This window comes from Chiloscyllium plagiosum, unplaced genomic scaffold, assembly GCF_037043375.1.
Source record: "Chiloscyllium plagiosum isolate Xiang-an unplaced genomic scaffold, Cpla_swu_hap1 HiC_scaffold_34, whole genome shotgun sequence".
Taxonomy (NCBI): Eukaryota; Metazoa; Chordata; class Chondrichthyes; order Orectolobiformes; family Hemiscylliidae; genus Chiloscyllium; species Chiloscyllium plagiosum.
This window is the reverse complement of record NW_028270172.1, coordinates 20,310,688-20,330,693: the sequence shown is the minus strand read 5'-3', so window position 1 is coordinate 20,330,693 and position 20,006 is coordinate 20,310,688. Positions and strand designations below refer to the sequence as shown.

Genomic DNA, 20,006 nt, shown 5'->3' with positions numbered 1-20,006 from the left:
GATTACATTAGGAACCTTCAAGTAAAGCTTTTATTAAACATTCTTAACACAAAATTTTATTCCAGGTTATTTGTAGAATGTGGCCCGTGTCACAGTCGGCATCAAGTAATTAAATCTACCAGCAGGAGCAGCCTGTTTCACTTCATAATATTATAACATTGAAAAAGAAATTAAATCACAAAATTAAACCACAAAATTCCTAAGAGTTATTGAGGGCTGTTTCAGACAATTGTGAAATAAATTGTTCTGACCCATTCAGCTTGCCCACAATTAACATGATAAAGTTTCTAAGTGCAGCCTGAGGCCCTTTCCCCTCCCTCACTACTAACAGTATTCTCAAAATACTCACTAATCTTTATAACTGTCAACCTTTAACAGACAGTCTGCATCATCAATGGGAAGGCAAAGACCGCCAACTATGCTTTTAAGCTTTTAACAAATACACTTTTCTCTTTGTAAAAAAAAGTGCAAAAACAGTTGCCATAAAATTTAGAAATTTCCACTCAACTTCTAGTTTTGATCTTCCTTCAGTTTGCCTAATTACATACATAGTGATTTGTTCTATTTCGAATTTGATTTAGTCCATTAGAAGTAGTTAGGCTGCATTTTTACACACAGTTAATTTTGGACAAGGTGTTAACATTTTTAATGTCACTTTTAACGTCCCTGTAATTTTAGCAGGTAACCAATAATGACATGAAATAGAGCCTCAGTGAATGAGTGGATTACCAATGGCAATTCTCATGAGTCACAAGGTGTTTGTTAGTTATTCTGTGGGTTCACTAAGATTCCTTCTGCTAGCACCACCATCATAGATACCTTCCACAATATAGGTTATTTCCTTCTTCATTATTCTATTGCTTTTCATTCGACAATATATGCTTCCTTTTTAAACACCAACTTTCCTTGTATCCATACCAGTAAGACTTGGGATAATTGATAGGAAATGAATGCAAAATACACAAAGGATCCTCTGTTAAACTGAAGTCGCAGATACAAGTGCTACAGCATATCAATTTACATAAATTCTCCCTTGTCTGAAAAAATGAGGTTCATAGAGTCATATCCCCAATTTTTACACAAAAGCAAAATATGGCGGATGCGTGAATTACTTAGCAGGTCTGGCAGCTTCAATGGAAAGAAACAGGGTCAATATTTTGTTTCTATGACCCTTTATCAAAACAACTGTTGGTCATTAGAATCATAGAGTTGTAGAGTATTTACAGTACAGCAATAGGCCCTTCAGCCGATCATGTTAAAATATCTAGGTTGTCTGAGGAGGAACCTTTCACAGGTATAAAAAGTCCATTGAGAAGGTAAACATTGAATATTATTTTAAATTAAGTTTCAAAATTGTCACAGATGTCAAATACTTAAAAGTTAAACTCAGGACCAACATGAGATTATTCTTCTTCAAGCAGAGTAATTAACATGTTGAATGGACTATCAAACAGAAAGATGAAGCAAAAGAAATTTGCTTCAACAATGAGGGAATCCGGTGGGCCAAATGGCTTTTTTCACTATATCTATCCTAATTACGTTTTGTTGAACTTGAACTATGTTCTGGGACACAAAATGAACTCTCATAACAAATAAGAAATAGGCAGAAGGGGAAAAACTAACAATTACTTTTGGAGAAATCATGCTGAAATGAGGGAGAGTTTACAGTGCTGAGTATCTCAGAGCTCAGCATTGAGACGTCTGCAATTCAAATCCACTCAGTTAGAATTCAAAAACTCCATGTCAAGTTGTTCAATTAGCACTCCAAGGCATACAACACAACTGGAGGAAACAGCTCAAAAATTAGACGGAGATGCACAAAATATATCTACAGACAGACTAATTAAAAATTAGAGTTAATGCAGACAAGTACAAAATACTTCTAGGTAGGAAAAATTAAATGGCATTCATACTTTACGACATGTATTGAATAGCTAAAGATCAAGTTAAGACCTGGAAATTTTATTGGACTTGACAAATTTCCAATGAACAAAGTTACTAAAATATTGGACTGTTCGGCCAAAGGCTTACAACAAAAGTCAAAGTCCTGATCAAACTATAGTGATCTTGTAGACCTGTACTTGAATAATTTGCCTTTTGTCTTTTGATATCAAAGGAAATTATTCAAAAATCTGTAGAAAAAAAAACAAAGGACTACTACAGTTTTAAATACAAGGAGAGACTGCTAAAATGGAACTTGCAGGCCTCAGAAAAAAATGTCTGAGGATTCTTGTAGCACTGTGATAGTTACAGTGATTCTTACCCCGGGTCAGAAATCACAGGTTTAAGTCTAATCTGCCATAGATGCATGTCATAGCATGTCTAAACAGGTTGATTAAAATCGAGAGTGGGGTGCTGGAAAAGCACAGCAGGTCAGACAGCATCTGAGGAACAGGAGAATCGACGGTGAGGGCAAGAATGAAATTTCTAATGAAGGGCTCTTGCCCGAAACATCAATTCTCCTGCTCCTCCGATGCTGCCTGACCTGCTGTGCTTTTCCAGCATCCCACTCTCGACTCTGATCTCCAGCAACTGCAGTCCTCACTTTCTCCAGGTTGATTAAAATATCTAGGATGTCTGAGGAAGTACCTTTCACAGGTATAAAAAGTCCATTGAGAAGGTAAATATTGAATATTACTTTAAATTAAGTTTCAAAATTGTCACAGATGTCAATTACTTAAAAGTTAAACTCAGGACCAATATGAGATTATTGTTCTTCATGCAGAGAATTAACATGTTGAATGGACTACCAAACAGAAAAATAAAGCAAAACAAATTTGCTTCAACAATGAGGGAATCCGGTGGGCCAAATGGCTGTTTTTACCCGTAGTTAACTTATGAATGTAGACAGGCACATTAAAAGTTTGTAACAAAGCCAGAGGTTGGTCTACATACAGAAGCAAAAGTGAATATAATGAAAGCTACTTTCTCCAGCATTGTTGCTTCTCAACAAGCAGATTGTTTAAACATTATGGTACCCTTTCACAATAGCCACAGTTAAACCCTTATTTCCTTTTAACTGTGCTACTTCCATTAATTAGACAGGCAAGAAATCAGTGCCAATTGCTTCTTCTTCCAAGGTCTAAAAGCTCAAGTTTCTCATTTCATCCTTGCCAAGTTTATGGACTAGTACAGCACCAAATGGGCGGCACGGTGGCACAGTGGTTAGCACTGCTGCCTCACAGTGCCAGAGACCCGGGTTCAGTTCCCGCCTCAGGCGACTGACTGTGTGGAGTTTGCACATTCTCCCCGTGTCTGCGTGGGTTTCCTCCGGGTGCTCCGGTTTCCTCCCACAGTCCAAAAATGTGCAGGTTAGGTGAATTGGCCATGCTAAATTGCCCGTAGTGTTAGATGCAGGGGTAAATGTAGGGGTATGGGTATGGGTGGGTGCGCTTCGGCGGGTCGGTGTGGACTGGTTGGGCCGAAGGGCCTGTTTCCACACTGTAAGTAATCTAATCTAATCTAATCTAATCTAATCAAATAGTTGATTCAACAAGGATTGGGAAAGGTAAAAACAATGACTGTAGATGCTGGAAACCAGATTCTGGATTAGTGGTGCTGGAAGAGCACAGCAGTTCAGGCAGCATCCGAGGAGCAGTAAAATCGACGTTTTGGGCAAAAGCCCTTCATCCTGATGAAGGGCTTTTGCCCGAAACATCGATTTTACAGCACCAAGGATTGGGAAAGTACAGGTAAGCATAAAACTAATCCGTCCAAAGGAATGTACATGATCTTACACATGCATATCACTACAAAGTTGTACTTAAACCAAATACTAATCTAAATATCTCTCAAGCCATCAACTGTGTTAAGGTGTATCACTGGATAGATATGTATAAAAATAATTTCTATTAAAATGGTCAGTGAAAATTTTATGACTTTCAAAACAATTATTTTTATAAGATCGAGCTTCCTAGTAAGCCCAGTTAATTCTCAATGATTCTGCAATAATGTCACAAACATTAACATTTATACGTGCACCATCTCAACATCAAGATATGAAACAAAGTTCAAGTTGAGAGCTAAAATCCAAAACTAAGAGTACCCAGATATAAACTTCAAGTGACATAACGAAATGTGAATACAAAGGAGTGCTTAAGTGTAACCTAATCACAGGGTTCAGATGAAAATCACAAACCAAATTTCACATCTGAAGTTCATGCTATTTGACCTACTTAATTAGATCTAATTAATCAATTAGATGAACAGCATGCAATCATTCTTAAGTATGCATTCTATTTTATAAACCAATAATATCCTATTAATTTACATGGAGAATACCAAATAAATGACCATCAGTACTTACAGTGTATTTAAATGAATCATTTATTGTAAAAGGTAATCTCATCTGTGATAGATTTTTGTAGTCTTAGAAGGGGGCATTGATTTATAAGGAAATTTTCTGTCTTCAAGCAAATAGTAAGTACCATAATTTTGCACAACAGTCCAAAATTTGTTTCAAACAAAAGACAAAACACTATTCAAATACCTTTAGCAAGAGAAGCTACACACAGGCACAGTTCATTTACTAACGCAAAATATCTTAATTACTTTTTTTGGAACATTTATAAAAATTCTGTCAACCTACATATAATAGCCCACTCACAATTCATCTGCTTTGTACAGAACATAATGCAAAAAAATCAGCTATCCAAGCTTCTAACTAGAATCATAGATCCTATGAAGTGCAGAAAGAAGCCATTTGAACCATCGAGTCTGTACCAACCACCCAGACGCTACCATAACCACATAAACTCGCATTAGCAAGTTAATCCACCTCGTCTAAACATCGCTGGACACTACAGTTAATCCGCCTAACCTACACATCTTTGGACTATGGGCGGAAAGTGAAGCACCGAGACAAAACCTATATAGACAAAGGAGATTGTGCAAAGTCCACACAGTCACCCAAGGTTGGAATCGAACTGGCATCCATCATGCTATGTAACAGTAATAACCACTGAGCTACTTATAAAAGAAAATGACAACACAAGATTCTAGCAATTCATTTGATTCTTATTTTCAGCATAATTTCAGAAGTACAGAAAAATGAGAGAGCAACTTTAAATTAGGGATAACAACCGAGGACCCACATTGGCCCTGGGGACTGTTTTTTTACATATACAATAAATGGATGTCTGTATATATTCTACTGGCATGGAACGAATAGAATCACTTAGCATTATACAGGGCTTGTTTCTCCCATTGTGTCCAAGACTCTGTTCCAGCTTTCTCAAATGCAACTTGTAGCAAATATATAAACTGAGACAAAAATAGAACACAAGTGCAAATTATAAAGGTATATCACGTGAGGGGTGAGATGCTGTGCTACAAAGAAATCTTTGTCACGTGTCTTCATTTCAGTGCAATCCATTTCTGCAATATTCCATAAAGAAATGCTGATTACTGGTACAGTCTAAACACATACATAAAGGAAAGCATAATTTGAACTTTGCACACATAGTTCGTTGTATCCAACTCCCAGTAGTATTTAGCTTCTTGTATTCAATTGCTACATGCAATTCCAGTGCTAAGGGTGCGAAAACCACACTCTAATCAATGGCAACAAACTAGACTGTCAGACCTGAATACATTATTCAAGTACCTTATTTCTATCTGGATTTACTGATCAAACCAAGTCTAGTAGAGATTATTTTAAATAATAAATGAATAATCTTTCAATCATGGTCAATTTATTCTGTGCAAATTTTTTTGATCACATAAAAATACCACTGATCAATTTGATTCTGAGTACATAATCGTGGTGATTATCAATGTTTAGATACACTACTTGCTTAAACGTTTTGGTAAAGCTAAAGCAGAAGCAAAGACATACTCACCATTTTGAGACAATATTGTCAAGATGCTGCTATTGATATCCTTATTTCAGCATATTTCTCAGCAAAGACTAGGGGACTGTTTTGGTCTGAGCTTCAGAGCAGCAATTACAGTCTATGAGGTTGCAACCCCAAAGTTGCAGACCATAAAGCCACTTAAGGTCCCAAACCCCCTTTTTGAAGCTCTGGGGTAAGACATTACAATACCAGGGAAATGGAACAAGGTCAGCAAAATTGTAGATCTGGCAATAGCCCCGGAGCAGACTGTACACCCATTCTCTCAGTTGTTGATCAGGCAGACAACAAAAAGGATAAAATAATTTGTGTAATGAAACTAGTTATTTTTTCAAACAATGCCACTGCATATTATTCATGCAACAAAAGCATATTAACTCAATTGTAAAATATTGCAATACCATGGCATAAACCTTTATGCCACAGGCAAGGTCACTAGCATTTTATTTTTAAGGTTTCACAATTAATTTTTACTGTCTTTATAATTCGCAAAAGCAGGCCAGTTAAGATGACTATAACTCATCTTTGATATTTTACAGTTTGGCGAGGATGAAGAAGCTCACTTTTTTTTCAGAAAAACCACCCAGAGTGGTAAAGATATTATCGGCTTGTGAAGAAAACTAAATATCAGAAAGATGTATTCACAGAGTTTCATTTTTGTGCAGGTGATCAACTCTTTACCCTAAACCCTCCATACATCTTCCAGGTTACAAACTCGAGCTTATTTCTATGATTCTTTCAGGTGCTTTTAAATTTGAAAAAATATGATTCCAATTTCCCTTTCTTCTGGTAAGAATCCTTCAAAATTAAACTCAAACATCTGAATAGGGAGCAGATTCACAAATTAGTTTTGCATCTGTACAATAAATTAGTTAATATGTAAAACCTCAAGAATGTTAAACTGACTCTTTCCTAAATTGACTTGTACACCATCTTTTAACACATCTATGCGGTTATGCTGCCTGAGCCCTCAGGAAATGTCAAATCTGTGGCAGCTCATTTTTGGAAAATGTACTGAAGCGGCAGAGTTTCTGCTTTTATGTCAAAAGCATACAAAGGTTGAGCACAAAGAAAAGCCTTATTACTAAATTCAAATTAAATTCCGTTAGGTGTAAGCTTGCTCTTTATTTCTTCAGGGGAAGGTGGTCTGAAACCATTCATCAGGAATCTTGTGGTCTGTGAATTCAGTCTTCACTGGAAATACTACAGCTGACCAGCTAGGTAAAGCATGATCTCTGCTGCCATTTATCCTGGCAGTCTGTTTATTTTGGCTCAGGGAACAGCTGTAAGGCTTCCAAAAGTCTTAAGTTTCTATGTCTTGCAATGGGTGAAGCCAAGGGTGACATACTCTCATGCTCTGGTTCAAAGCAGCATTGATTTAAAATGAGGAAAAAGTTTGGAATGCCTTCCTGGTAGAATTATCCTGTCTTACAGAGAGCTAAGGAGGCTAAAAATGTTTCTCTTTTGCTCAAAGAATAGTCTCAGACAAAGCTGCACCATCTGTACAAATGGAAGTAGGAGCTACTCGAGAAGGACTGGAGCAACCAATACTTGGAAAGTAAACTCAATTGAGTTTATTTATAAAATCTTACACTTATAACCTCTAATTTACTCACATTCTGTAATCTTGGTTCAGGTAACTACTCAGTGTGACTAAGACTAAAAGCAACAAGAGCACAATTAAGTAACTCATCCCAGTGCAAGATTAACCCAGATTAATAACTTGGTTCACTATTTCAGAAGTGTTTGACATTGATAAAGCACAGGCTTTGGAGTGAAATTAGTACTTGCAATGATTTTTCCTCACCTGACAATTAAAGTAGCCACTTCTCGCAAGATGCACTAAAGTTAGAAATTTTGTGCCTTTCTGTTAAATGCAATCATAAGTTGATCATAATAAATTAGTTTACTATTTAAAGGCAAATTAAAATTCACACACTTTAAGCCAACACTTTAGGAGATATAATCTGAAACTATCTTGTTCCTTACAGTGTTTTTGAGAATGCTTAAATAATCTAATCCTCCAAAGGATAATTTTCATCTGCTGTCTGAAAACGAACGCACATCTTTTTAAAGTGACTGACATTTCTCAAATGGTTCTGGTTGAAGATGGGCAAATCAAGAATGTGCCACCCTCAACTATATGCAGAGTAGAGATCGGCTACCTGATTTAAGTCTATATTTTAATCACACTTAGTAAATCATTCCCAAATAGCTACAACTGAGTCTCATGAGACAATGACACTATCAAATCTGAGTTTATTTGGGACAAAACTGTCAAAAAAAAATAAGTATAACCTAAACAACATGTTGTTTTCCACTACTTTCAATTAAATGTCAGTGTACAATTTTAAAGTTTTCCTGCACAGGTGAAACCAATTTATTTTTACATACAATTCTGCTTTTACCTCTACATAAACCTATGTACGATAAAGTAATAAATTATAGAAACCTTAGGGACAAGCATCAGCTGCCCTTTTTATTGCAGGTGTGTTTATTTCCAAAATGGTTATTTTACGCATTTTAAGACAAAGAACCAGCTGAGATCAAGATCAACATCTCATGAGTTACAGCAATGCTAAGACCCCTCCCTGTCCCCACTACACCAGCATTCAGCTCTGCTCTCTTAACAATCCTGCAATCTTAATTTCCAATTCAGTTCAAACCACACTCATTTGGAACTAGGTATAACTTCAGTAATTAACTGTGTTCTACAGTTTAACTCAACAGCATTTAAACAGTCACGGGACAAGAGTCATCTAGACTTGAAATGTTAGCTTGCTTTATCTCCTTGGGCGCTGCCTGACCCGCTGCGATCTTCAGCAGTTTTTTTGTTTTCAAATGTACTGACAGGTTGTGAGAGTATACTGAAGCTTCCAAAAAAAAAAAAACAGCTTTTAGAAGGAAAAACAAAACAGGTCACCAATGGTATCTGAGTAAAATTGTAAGCTTCCTGGTGGGCACCAAATCTTCAGGGAGACTGACCAATAGCAAAGACTCAAGACTGCTCATCATTCTGTACAGCAACAGAGAGAGCATGAAATCCAAGAGAACCATCCACTGTAAAATTAGCCCTTCTTTTTAATTACTTTTTCAAAAAAACTGAACCGTGTCCCTTTCAATACTGAAGTATCGCGTTCTGCAGTTAACTGAACAATGTTTATGTCCAGACCATTGCTCATACTAAAGCAATAAAGATAGTTAACAATTTGAAATAAAGAAGGTAAAATTGGCATATTCAAATCATTGACTGTCTACTATACAGCAAAGTTACTGTTCAAATCTTTAATTATTTATTAGAAAAACCTTTGGAACTAGTCATCAGTGTAGGGCTATTTAAATCAAAGACCACAATCTACATGTGGATTGAAGAACTTCCTGGCCTGGCGACAAACTGGCACATGACAAGACACGCACTGCCCACCCACTGAAGGTAACAAGTGAAGGAGGAAACAGGCTGACAGATATATGTAATTTGTGGCAACACTTTTAGCCCGAGCACTTCTGCAAACTGTCAGTTGTCAAGGAAAAATGTGCTGTATCTGCTTTAATTTAACATCTTTCCAACAGCATTTTCAGTACTCAGCAAGCTGACAAAATGTCAAATCAAAGCATTACGAAAAACAATATGAACAAGGCAAGTTTAATACTGTATTATCTGCAAAATCAAATTTGAAACTAAAAACATTCACTGTTATTGAATGATTATAGCAGGAATCTACCATTTGGCTTGCCCATGTCCATGCTCTCACTCTACAGGAGTAACTCAACTATTTTACTCAACTGCTCCCTCTAAATAGCCCTGAAAATTTTCCCTCTTATCCAATTCCCTTCCAAAAAACCAACTCTTCATCTGCCTCCACCACATTTTGAGATAGTACAATCCTGATCCTATCCAATCACAGCTTAAGGAAAGATTTTCTTCATGTCGTCATTGGTTCTTTGCTTTAAATCAGTGTCCTCTGGTTTCTGGCCATTTTCTCAGTGGGGACAGTTTATCTCCATTTACTCTGTCGAAACCTGCAATGGTTTGAAAACCTCCATTAAATTTCTCCCAACATTTTTGTTTGAAGGATAGGCTTCTCCGATTTACTCAGATAACTGAAATCATTCATCTCTGAAGCCATTTGTGTAAATTTTACTTGCACACTTTCTAAGGCTTTCACATCCTTCTGAAAATGCACTACAGATTTGAACACAATATTCCAGTTGAGATGAACTCCAGGTACACTTTCTCAAACCTGGCAGCCTTAGGCCCAGATGCTGGATTACACAGATAAGAGCAGGCAAACAATAAAGGCAGGCATTTCATGTTCAATTGAATTGGCCTGAGATTGGCCCATCTTTTGTTTCCAAGGCCAGCAAACTGCCCTAGACAACTCATGAGATAATCCTGTAGTAAATAAGCAGGCTTCAGAGGATGACAAAAAAAAATTGTCCAGTGGTTACAATGATTTAAATGTGATCTATGTAAGCATCAATGTAACAACTTATAGCATCTCAAAGAGTTTGCGTATGTGCATTCTGTCCCTCCATTTGGTGAGTTTTGCCAGCTGAAAGAAAAATATCCAGTTTTCAGGTAGCTGGATATGGGAAAGTGTAATTGCAGTGCCCTGTAAAGTTTTATTATGACTTCTCGCTTTATTATACTTTGCCTCTATAACCCATTTTCTCAACTTGCCCTTTACTTTTAACAATTTATGTACATATATGGCAAGGTCTCTGTTCCTTCACCTTTGTAGAATGGTTTTTGTACATCAAAGTCTTGGTCATTAATATGTAATGAGAATCACATTCTACTACTGACATGTGGGAAATCCCACCACATACTGTTCTCTCAACTGAACAAGCATTTGCCATTACTCATTGGTCCCCATTATTCAGTTAAGTCTGGATCCATGCTAGTATTGCTTGTTTTGTTTCCGAGTTTCATCTTTGCTGGCGAGCTTAATATGCAGCACTTTATTAACTGCCTCTTATTAGTCCATGTCGACTATGTGAAAACTGTCATCTTATTGAAAATCAAATTAGTTCAACACAACTTGCTTTTAATCAATACAGGCTTTTCTTAATTCATCCACATTTGTGCAAGTAATTGATAATTACAAATTGATAAAACAAAATTGATAATTTCGTTCTGGGTAACTGTTTTATAAGCCCTCCCATCACCAAAGTTAAACTGAGTGACCTGTAGTCTCGAGGCTTATCCTTTCTTGAAATGAAATACTCACAATTCTCGTCTTAGAGGATCACTCTGTATTCAAAGAAAGATCATAAGATAATTGCCAGTATTTCTACAATTTCCACCCTTACTTCTCTCAGCATCGTAAGCATCCCATTCAGTTCACTTTGTTTCAGTGCACAATCTTCGGCTCACCATTTGTTGAATCATGGAGTCAAACTGCACAGAAACAGACTATTCGGTCCAACCAGTCCATGCCAACCATAGTCCCAAAACTAAACAAGTCCCACCTGCCTGCGCTTGGCCTACATCCCTCCAAATATTTCTTATCCATGCACCTTTCTAAATGTCTTTTAAACATTGTAACTGTACCTACATCCACCATTTCCTCTGCAAGTTCCTTCCATATACTAAGCACACTATGCAAATACAACTGCCCCTCCTGTCTTTAAATCTTTCTCCTCACATCTTAAAAATATGGCCCTAGTCTTGAAATCCCCCACATTGGTGAAAAGACATGTCATTCACCTTATCTATATCCCTCATGACCTTATCAACCTCTATAAGGTCACCCTTCAACCTCCTATGCTGCAGTGAAATAGTCCCAGCCTATCTAGCCTCTCCTCATAACTCAAACCCTCCATTCCCAACAACATCTGAGTAAATCTCTTCCAAACCCTCTCCAGCTTAATAATATCCTTCCCATAACATGGCAACCAGAACTGGACACTGTATTCCAAAAGAGGCCTCACCAACATCCTATACAACTTCAACATACCATCTTAACTCCTGTACTCAAATGTCTGAGCAATGAAGACAAGCACAGTAAATGTTTTCTTAACCACCTTGTCCAAATGTGATACAAACATCAAAGGATTATGTACCTGAACTCTTCGGTCCCTCTTGTTCTTCAACGCTACCCAAGGGCTTAAGCAACACCTCACATTTGTCCAAATTAAACTCAATCTGCACTCTTCAGCTCAGTGACCCAATTGCTCAAGATCTGTTTGTTATCTGAGATAACCTTCTTCGTTGTCCACTATACCACCAATTTTGGTGTCACCTGCAAAATTACTAACCAAGCCTCCTATATCCTAATCTAAATAATCTACATCAATGGCAAACAAGGGTGGACCCAACACTGATCGCTGTGGAACACCTCTGGTCAAAGGCTTCCAGTCTGAAAAACAACCTTCCACCATCGCTTTCTGTCCTCTGCCCATTACGTTAATTTGGAATTCAATTGGCAAGCTCACCTTGAATCCCATGTGACGAAACTTTACTAATTAGTCTACCACGCAGAACCTTGTCAAAGGATTTACTAAAATCCAAGTAAACAATGTCTACTGCTCTGCCCTCAATAATCTTCATCAAAAAAACTCAATCAAGTTTGTGAGACACTTTTTTCCTCACACAAAACCATTTTGAATATCCCAAATTATTCCTAGCCTCTCCAAATTCATATGAATCCTATCTTTCAGAATCATCTTCAAAAACTTATCCACCACCAAAATCAGACTCACACGTCTCTAATTCCCAAGAATCTCCTTTACATCCCTTCTAAACGAAAACACAACATTAGCCAGTTCCAGTCATTGGCACCTGATCCGTAGTTATAAATGATAGAAATATTTTTGCAAGGGGCCTTGCAATTTCTTCCCTAGCTTCCCACAACATTCTGGGATACACCAGATCAGGTCCCGGAGATTTAACCACATCTATACTTTCTAAGGCCTTCAATACTTCCTCTTCTGTAATATGAACTGTTTTCAAAATATTCAAACACTCAACATTCTTCAGATCATCTTGCATCTTTCCCTACATGCAAATATTCCCTTTTCCTATTCTGTTTTTAAACAGTGTTTATCTGTGATATTCAATGAAGTTTTCACACATGAAACATTACATTTGCATCCTCTACTCACATATGTTGTTAGGCCTCCAAATGCAGAATTCCTCAAAACAGCAATTAAAGAAAATGCATGAAAAGTTCAAGAACATTTCTGGTTTGCAATGAAGAACATAAAGATCAAAACTAAGGATTCATAACGAAAATGTGCATAGCAACATTTAGGTCCATTTTAACCAATTCTAACAGCCAGATCAAAGAAATATATTAAATCCAGAGAGAAAATAGATTTTAACCAGAGATGAGAAACATCAGCTCTGAAGAAATAAAGATACTGGAAGTGTTAAGAAAAGCTTTGAAAGCATAAATGGAAAAAGATGAAAAAGATACTGTCAATGAAGATACTCAGCTGATTCTTAATTATTTTTTAAAGCAGGCAATTTTTTCAAAACTGAGATAACAAGATTGGAAGAATTGTTTTAATTTTCATCTCCTACCTCTACAATTTGAATAGTTTTTGCTCTTGTTCTGTATCCTGAAAAATAAATGAATTTTGACATATAAGATCATATACCAAAACAATTACCTGAGAGTGCATCCTGAGCCTCAAAGAATGTACTGAGGCCTCCTTTCACATAGGCTAAGCTCCCCTCATTTTTCTTGTTTGCTTGCTTTCTTAAATAATTTGCAGCAACTTTCAGCTGATCAAAGCTGGAACATGAAAGAAAAGAAAGGGTAGTCTATTAATACAAAATCTTCTAAAAGCACCATAAAAGAAATGTGATAAATGCCTCATTTCTTCCCAAGTCTTTAACAGTAAGATCAAAGAGAAATGAAATGAACAAGGTTTTTTTAAGTAAATGCAAACACACATAGATGTCTTCAGTCTGTTCTCCCCCCCCCCCACCCAACCACACATTAAAAATACACCAACATACCATTTTATTTTGTAAAACATATATTCTTGGGTTGCGGAATTGTTCATAATGCTGGCAATTATTACTCACCCCTATCCTCTTGAACGATTAACATCTGTGTGATGAAGATATTTTTACAGCACTGTTGAGATGAGGAATTCCAGGATATTGACTCAGCAGAACTGACAGAATGCAATTTCTGACCAAGTTAAGCTCATGCAAGATTAAGAGAAGCTTGGATATGATGTGTTGCCACACACTTGCAAATCTTCTCCTTCTACATGGTAGATGTCACTTGCTTTGGAAATATCATCCACAATGTCATAAAAAGCCTTTCAGGGGACCAAACACTACTTCCAGTTGCTAAATTATGATCATATATATTCTATCATTTCTCAGTCGAAGTATCAATAACTGATCAGATACAAGCAAAATGCAACTTGTAACTGACAAAAATATTTGATTTGCAGTTTTCTGATAAATGAATTAGTAACATCTCCATGACACACCCCAAATAACCAAAATTTCACTCCAGCAGCTAAGTCACAAAACAGAGATTTCAGAGCACTTCCATTCTGAAATCTGGAATGCATCCCTCATTTCAATAATTCTTAAACGTGAATTTCAGACAAAACACAGATTCATGTTTTATGCCCTACAGCACGGAGACAGGCCCTTGAGCCCAAACTGATCTATGCCAACTAAAATATCCAACTATACCAAAACCCCATTTCCCTGCACTTGGTCATATATCCTTCTAAACCTTTCCTATCCATGTACTTGTTCAAATGCCTTTTAAATGTTGTTAACAGACCTGCTTCAACCATTTCTGCTGATAGCTCATTCTATATGTGGACCACCCTCTGTGTAAAATAGTTGCCCCTCAGATTCCCATTTATTCTTTCCTCTCTTACCTGAAACTGATGCTCTCTAATCCTCGATTTCCCAACCCTTGGAAAAAGACTGAGTGCATTCACCCGATCCATGCCTCTCATGATCCACACACTTCCATAAGAATCCCTCTCGTTCTCCTACATTCTAAAGAAAAAAGACCCAGCTTGACCAACCTCTCCCTATAACTCAGTCCCTTGAGTACTGGGAACATTTCTTCTGCACGCTTTCCAGTTTAATTAACATCCTTCCTTCCTTCCTATAGCATGTAAGAACATAACTTAAGAAACTGGATCAGGAAAAGGTCATGTGGCCTTCAAGCCTGCTCAATCATTCAATATGATCATTGCCTAACTTAGGATTCAAACTACACTTTCTCCAAAGCACCAAAAAATCCAAGTAGCAGCCTTAAATATATTCAGAATATATTAGGTAGAGGTAGAGAATTCCCAAGACTGACAATTCTTTGAATAAAAAAATTTCTTCTTATCTCAGTCCCAAATGGTGGGCCCCATTTTGAAACAAGGCACCCTTTTTCAAGAAGCAAGGAAACAGTATCCACTCTGTCAAGTCCCACCTTCATTTTTTAATTTTCCATCAGATCATCTCTCATTCTTCTAAACTCCAGAGTGTATAGGCCCAATTTAGTTAACCTCCCAACCCACGGGCTAATTTCGCAAACGTTTGCTGTTCTGCCAAAAACATGGAAACCAAAACACAATATTCCAAGTTTGGTACCATCAAATACAATTTTGGCAAAACTTCTTAGAGGATTCATAATGATTCAAAACTACTGTTGGATTTCTGGCATTTTTAAGAAAGCAATGATACTCTGGATCTGTACAGAGATGGCAGGACTGAGGCGAACAGTTAATTCTGGTTTTAATTTCATGCTAATCACCTGAAGATTCTCAAGACATGATCACCTTCTCCATTTCTGTTGTGACAAAACTCTTAAGACAGGATATTGCTTCAGTAAAAGTCTGTTCCAAATTGTTTATCTCATTCACAAACTTCCCCAACCTCAAAGAATCAAAACGGTACACAACTGTTTCTGGTTTTCTGATTGAATCACGCATCTTTTATTCACTATTGTTGGCTACTATTCTTTAGTCAATTGACCAAGAGGAAGCAAAATTGGTGCTTTCAAGTAAATATCATTTAATGCTTTTACAATAAAGTTATGGCATTTTTAAGTTGCTTGTCCTATATTTTGTTGTTTTATAGGTGGTTAGAGCTAAGACTGGACTTCCACTTCCTGTTACCTGCGTTTTAAATTTAGACTGTGGAATGTTATGTTTATACTTGCTACAAGTTTCAGGCAGGAAAGTAATTTTAAGCACAAATCAATTTCCTTTAGTGGAGAAAACAGACAAAAGTTAACCAAAATAGCAGAATTCTCAAAGTTTACTTAACCCAGGTACAGGGAATGATAAAGTACAGCTTTTAAAAAGTTGTGGTTCAACCTATGATTTTTTTTTCCCACTGCTTGCAAACCTCATTCCCAATTACACAAGATTTTCAGAGTAGTCAGCATTATTCGGTTTGATATTTTTTTCCATGGATTTGGAATTATGGCTCCATGACCTCAAGAACTTGAGAATTTGAATCTTCAGGACAGTTTCTAAAAGGGAAGTTGATATTTCAGACAATAAGCACTTCCTCAGGAGTAAGACAAAATGTTGCACCACCTAATTTTGGCTGCCAACAAGAATAACCGGCCTTTACTTTTGTATGAAAATGAAAATTTAAACCATTGCTAAATCTTTAAATCCACAAAATTATTTAAGACAATGAAAAGATGGCTTCTGTAATAAGATTGATTAATCATATACGATTAGGTAAGAGACAAAGAATTCCATTATAAAGACATCCATTTTATTCCTCAGTCAGGAAGATTTCACTGAGTGTTAGCCGACAAATGTTTGTCCCTGTAATCAATACATCATAGAAAGGCTCCATGCATGTGCAATGCGATTTAGCTTGCAGGTAGCACCAATGGAATACAGTTTCCATAATAGGTAACACAATATAATGCATTTGTCTGGAAATGTGCATATGAAAAAAAAGGTGAAATTTGGAAGTCTGCAGGTGGTCCTACTGACCTGCTGAAATAAATCCCCAAGTTAGGAATCAGAAGAACATTATGGTTAGGACAGCATGAAGGGACAAACAAAATAGTTATTCTAAATTCATTGCTCTGTAATAGGACCACTGGGCAACAAAACTGGTATGTCCAGGACAAAAGTGGATGGTTATCATCGCTACTGTATTATGTTAACAAGTGCACAAGGAAAAGCCAAGGGTCAAGTAAGGAATTTGAGTTGCTCATCCATGGAGCAGGGTGCTTGGACAAAATTACAATACAACTGGTTATTGGTTACTCACAAACAATTGCAGATTTTAAAAATAGCAAGAATTAAAAATATACTTTGTTTTTCATTTATTAAGTAAGCCTCCCATGGTACAAAAGCATGAATTTCTTATTTCACAAACAACTGAAATATTCAAGTTAAGTCAAGTCAAAATTGGTTAATTAATCCTTTGAGGACTAAAGCATTTTTTTTAAACAAAATAATATTTTTAAAAACACAATTTTCAGTCCAGCTTTATACACAGCAATAGGAAGTGAATTCAATATCCCACAATGAGAAAATTATATGTAAGTGAATAATTACTTTTTACATCTTTCTAAATATAAAAGAATTAGAGTGTAAGAAATGCAGTTTAAAGAATCTTGGACACAGTTTCTATAATTCCAGGAACAAAATAGCAGGAAAAATACCTGACAGTATTCAAGTACCAAATGCATTGTGGGGGGGGGCAGTTTAGTAGAGAGAATATATTTTTTGATTCATTGATGGAAAGTGGGTACATTTGCCCTTGACACAGTTGTGGTGAACTGTCTTCTTGAACCATTGTAATCCACTGGGTGGAGGTATACCCAAGATGACTTCCATTACATACACTGCATGGATTATAGCATTTCAAGAAGGCAGCTCACTGCCAACTTCTCAACAGGAATTAGGATGGGTAATAAATGCTGGCCTGGCCAGCGATGCCCACATCCTATGAATGTTTCAAATTCACAAACCAAATGTAATTCTGGGAAGGTACAACTAAACTGGTAGACAAGGTAAAAACAATGACTGCAGATGCTGGAAACCAGATTCTGGATCAGTGGTGCTGGAAGAACACAGCAATTCAGGCAGCATCCGACGAGCAGCAAAATTGACGTTTCGGGCAAAAGCCCTTCATCAGGAATAAAGGCAGAGAGCCTGAAGTGTTATCTCTCCACGCTTCAGGCTCTCTGCCTTTATTCCTGATGAAGGGCTTTTGCCCGAAACGTCGATTTTGCTGCTCGTCGGATGCTGCCTGAATTGCTATGTTCTTCCAGCACCACTGATCCATAAACTGGTGGACAAGATAATCCAGCAAATATAATTTATATGGATTGTCAAAAAGGCATGTTAGGTTAGTTCGGAGTCCTAGAGGTTGCCAATAGTTGCCAGCTTGTATAGCTGGGCTGGCAATTGAAGAAGCAAAGGCAACAGTAAATGGAAAGTGTTCAGTTCCCTGAATTCTACTTTGGAAACCCAGCTATTTACAAGATTTATAAGACATGGAACAAGACATCACAGCAATTTTATTAAATTTGCATGTGATCTGCAATCAGGTACAAAACAGAAAGGATGTCAGTTTGCTTGCTGAACTGGAAGGTTCATTTTCAGATGTTTCGTCACCAATCTAGATAACATCTTCATTGAGTCTCTGGACGAAGCACTGATGTTTCCTGCTTTCTATGTATATGTTTGGGTTTCTTTGGGTTGCTGATGTCATTTCCTGTGGTGATGTCATTTCCTATGGTGATGCCATTTCCTGTTCTTTATCAATGACAATGAACACAATTTCTCAGCAACAAACTCAAACAAGCTGACAAAACACATCCAGAAACTCTAGCCACTCTGCCCTAAATCAAAGACATCTGAGAAATGACTGCCAGACTGCTCAGACCCCTTGGCATCATGGTAGCCCACAAACCCACCAACACACTAAAACAGCAACTAATGAACTTGAAAGACCCTATACAAACAAGTAAAATTAATGTCATTTACAAAATACCGTGAAAGAACTGTGACAAATACTACACTGGACAAACAGGCAGAAAGCTAGCCACCAGGATACATGAACATCAACTAACCACAAAACGACATGACCCTCTCTTACTAGTATCCTTACATAAAGATAAGGAAGGACACCACTTCGACTAGGACAACACATCCATCCTAGGACAAGCCAAACAGAGACATGCACGAGAATTCCTAGAAGCGGGGCATTCCATCTGGAACTCTATCAACAAACACACTGACTTGGAGCCCATTTACCACCCCCTGAGAAAAAGAACAGGAAATGACATCACCATAGGAAACGACATCCCCACCGGAAATGACTTCACCAACCCAAAGAAACACAAACATATAAAAGAAAGGAGGAAACATCAGCAGTGCTTCGTCCAGAGGCCCACTGAAGAGGTTACCTAGTATGGTGATGAAATGTTTGAAAATGAACCTTCCAGTTCATCGAGCAAACCTACATCCAAAATCTCAACCTGAACAACAAATCGTCTCAAAACTCGCTAAAACAGAAAGGAGTTTGATTATTTTCAAAGAAACTGGACGAAATACACAGATTGAGATATGACAGATGATGTTCACATAGTGACCTGTCAGAATTTTCAGGGGAAAATGATTTGGAGCTGACGGTTTTGTACAGAAGGATATAAAGTTAAAAATCTCTCAGCACCAGGTTATAGTCCAACAGTTTGTTTGGAAGCACTGGCTTTCAGAGCACTGCTCCTTCATCAGGTGGTTGTGGAGTACAAGATCATAAGACACAGAATTTATAGCAAAAGTTCACATTGTGTTGCAACTGAAATTATATTTTAAAAAAGACCTGGATTGTTTGTTAAGTCTCTCATCTTTTAGAATGGCCATGTTGGTTTCAGGTTTTTCATATGTAAATCCCAGAACCTTTTTTAAAAGTGACATTCTCAAGTGAACTTCAACAATAGATGCTGTGTAGGCCCAGATAATGCACTGAAGGTGTGCCAGGCTGTTGGTGCCTCAATGTTCAGACTGATTCTATTTCTAAAAAGGGGATTTACAGAATCTTACATGGATTTATGTAGTTTTTGAGCAAAATAAAATACAATTCTACTAGTACAAATTCACCCCATAAATTTATATATGTGTGTGTCTGCCTGCCTTTTGTTTGGAAAGACAGAGAGAGAGAGACAAAGAGAGACACAGAGAGAG

General features: G+C 37.2%; 1 protein-coding gene across 5 annotated transcripts in view; it reads right to left on the bottom strand.

Moving 5' to 3' along the window:
* Positions 1–20,006, bottom strand: part of exoc2 (exocyst complex component 2) — a 321,249-nt gene that overhangs the window by 204,854 nt on the left and 96,389 nt on the right. For all 5 annotated transcript variants that reach the window (XM_043719385.2, XM_043719383.2, XM_087978539.1 and 2 more), the window contains one exon: positions 13,470–13,594. In XM_043719385.2, the coding sequence (XP_043575320.2) occupies positions 13,470–13,594 (125 nt within the window). The remainder of the gene's footprint in view (positions 1–13,469; positions 13,595–20,006) is intronic.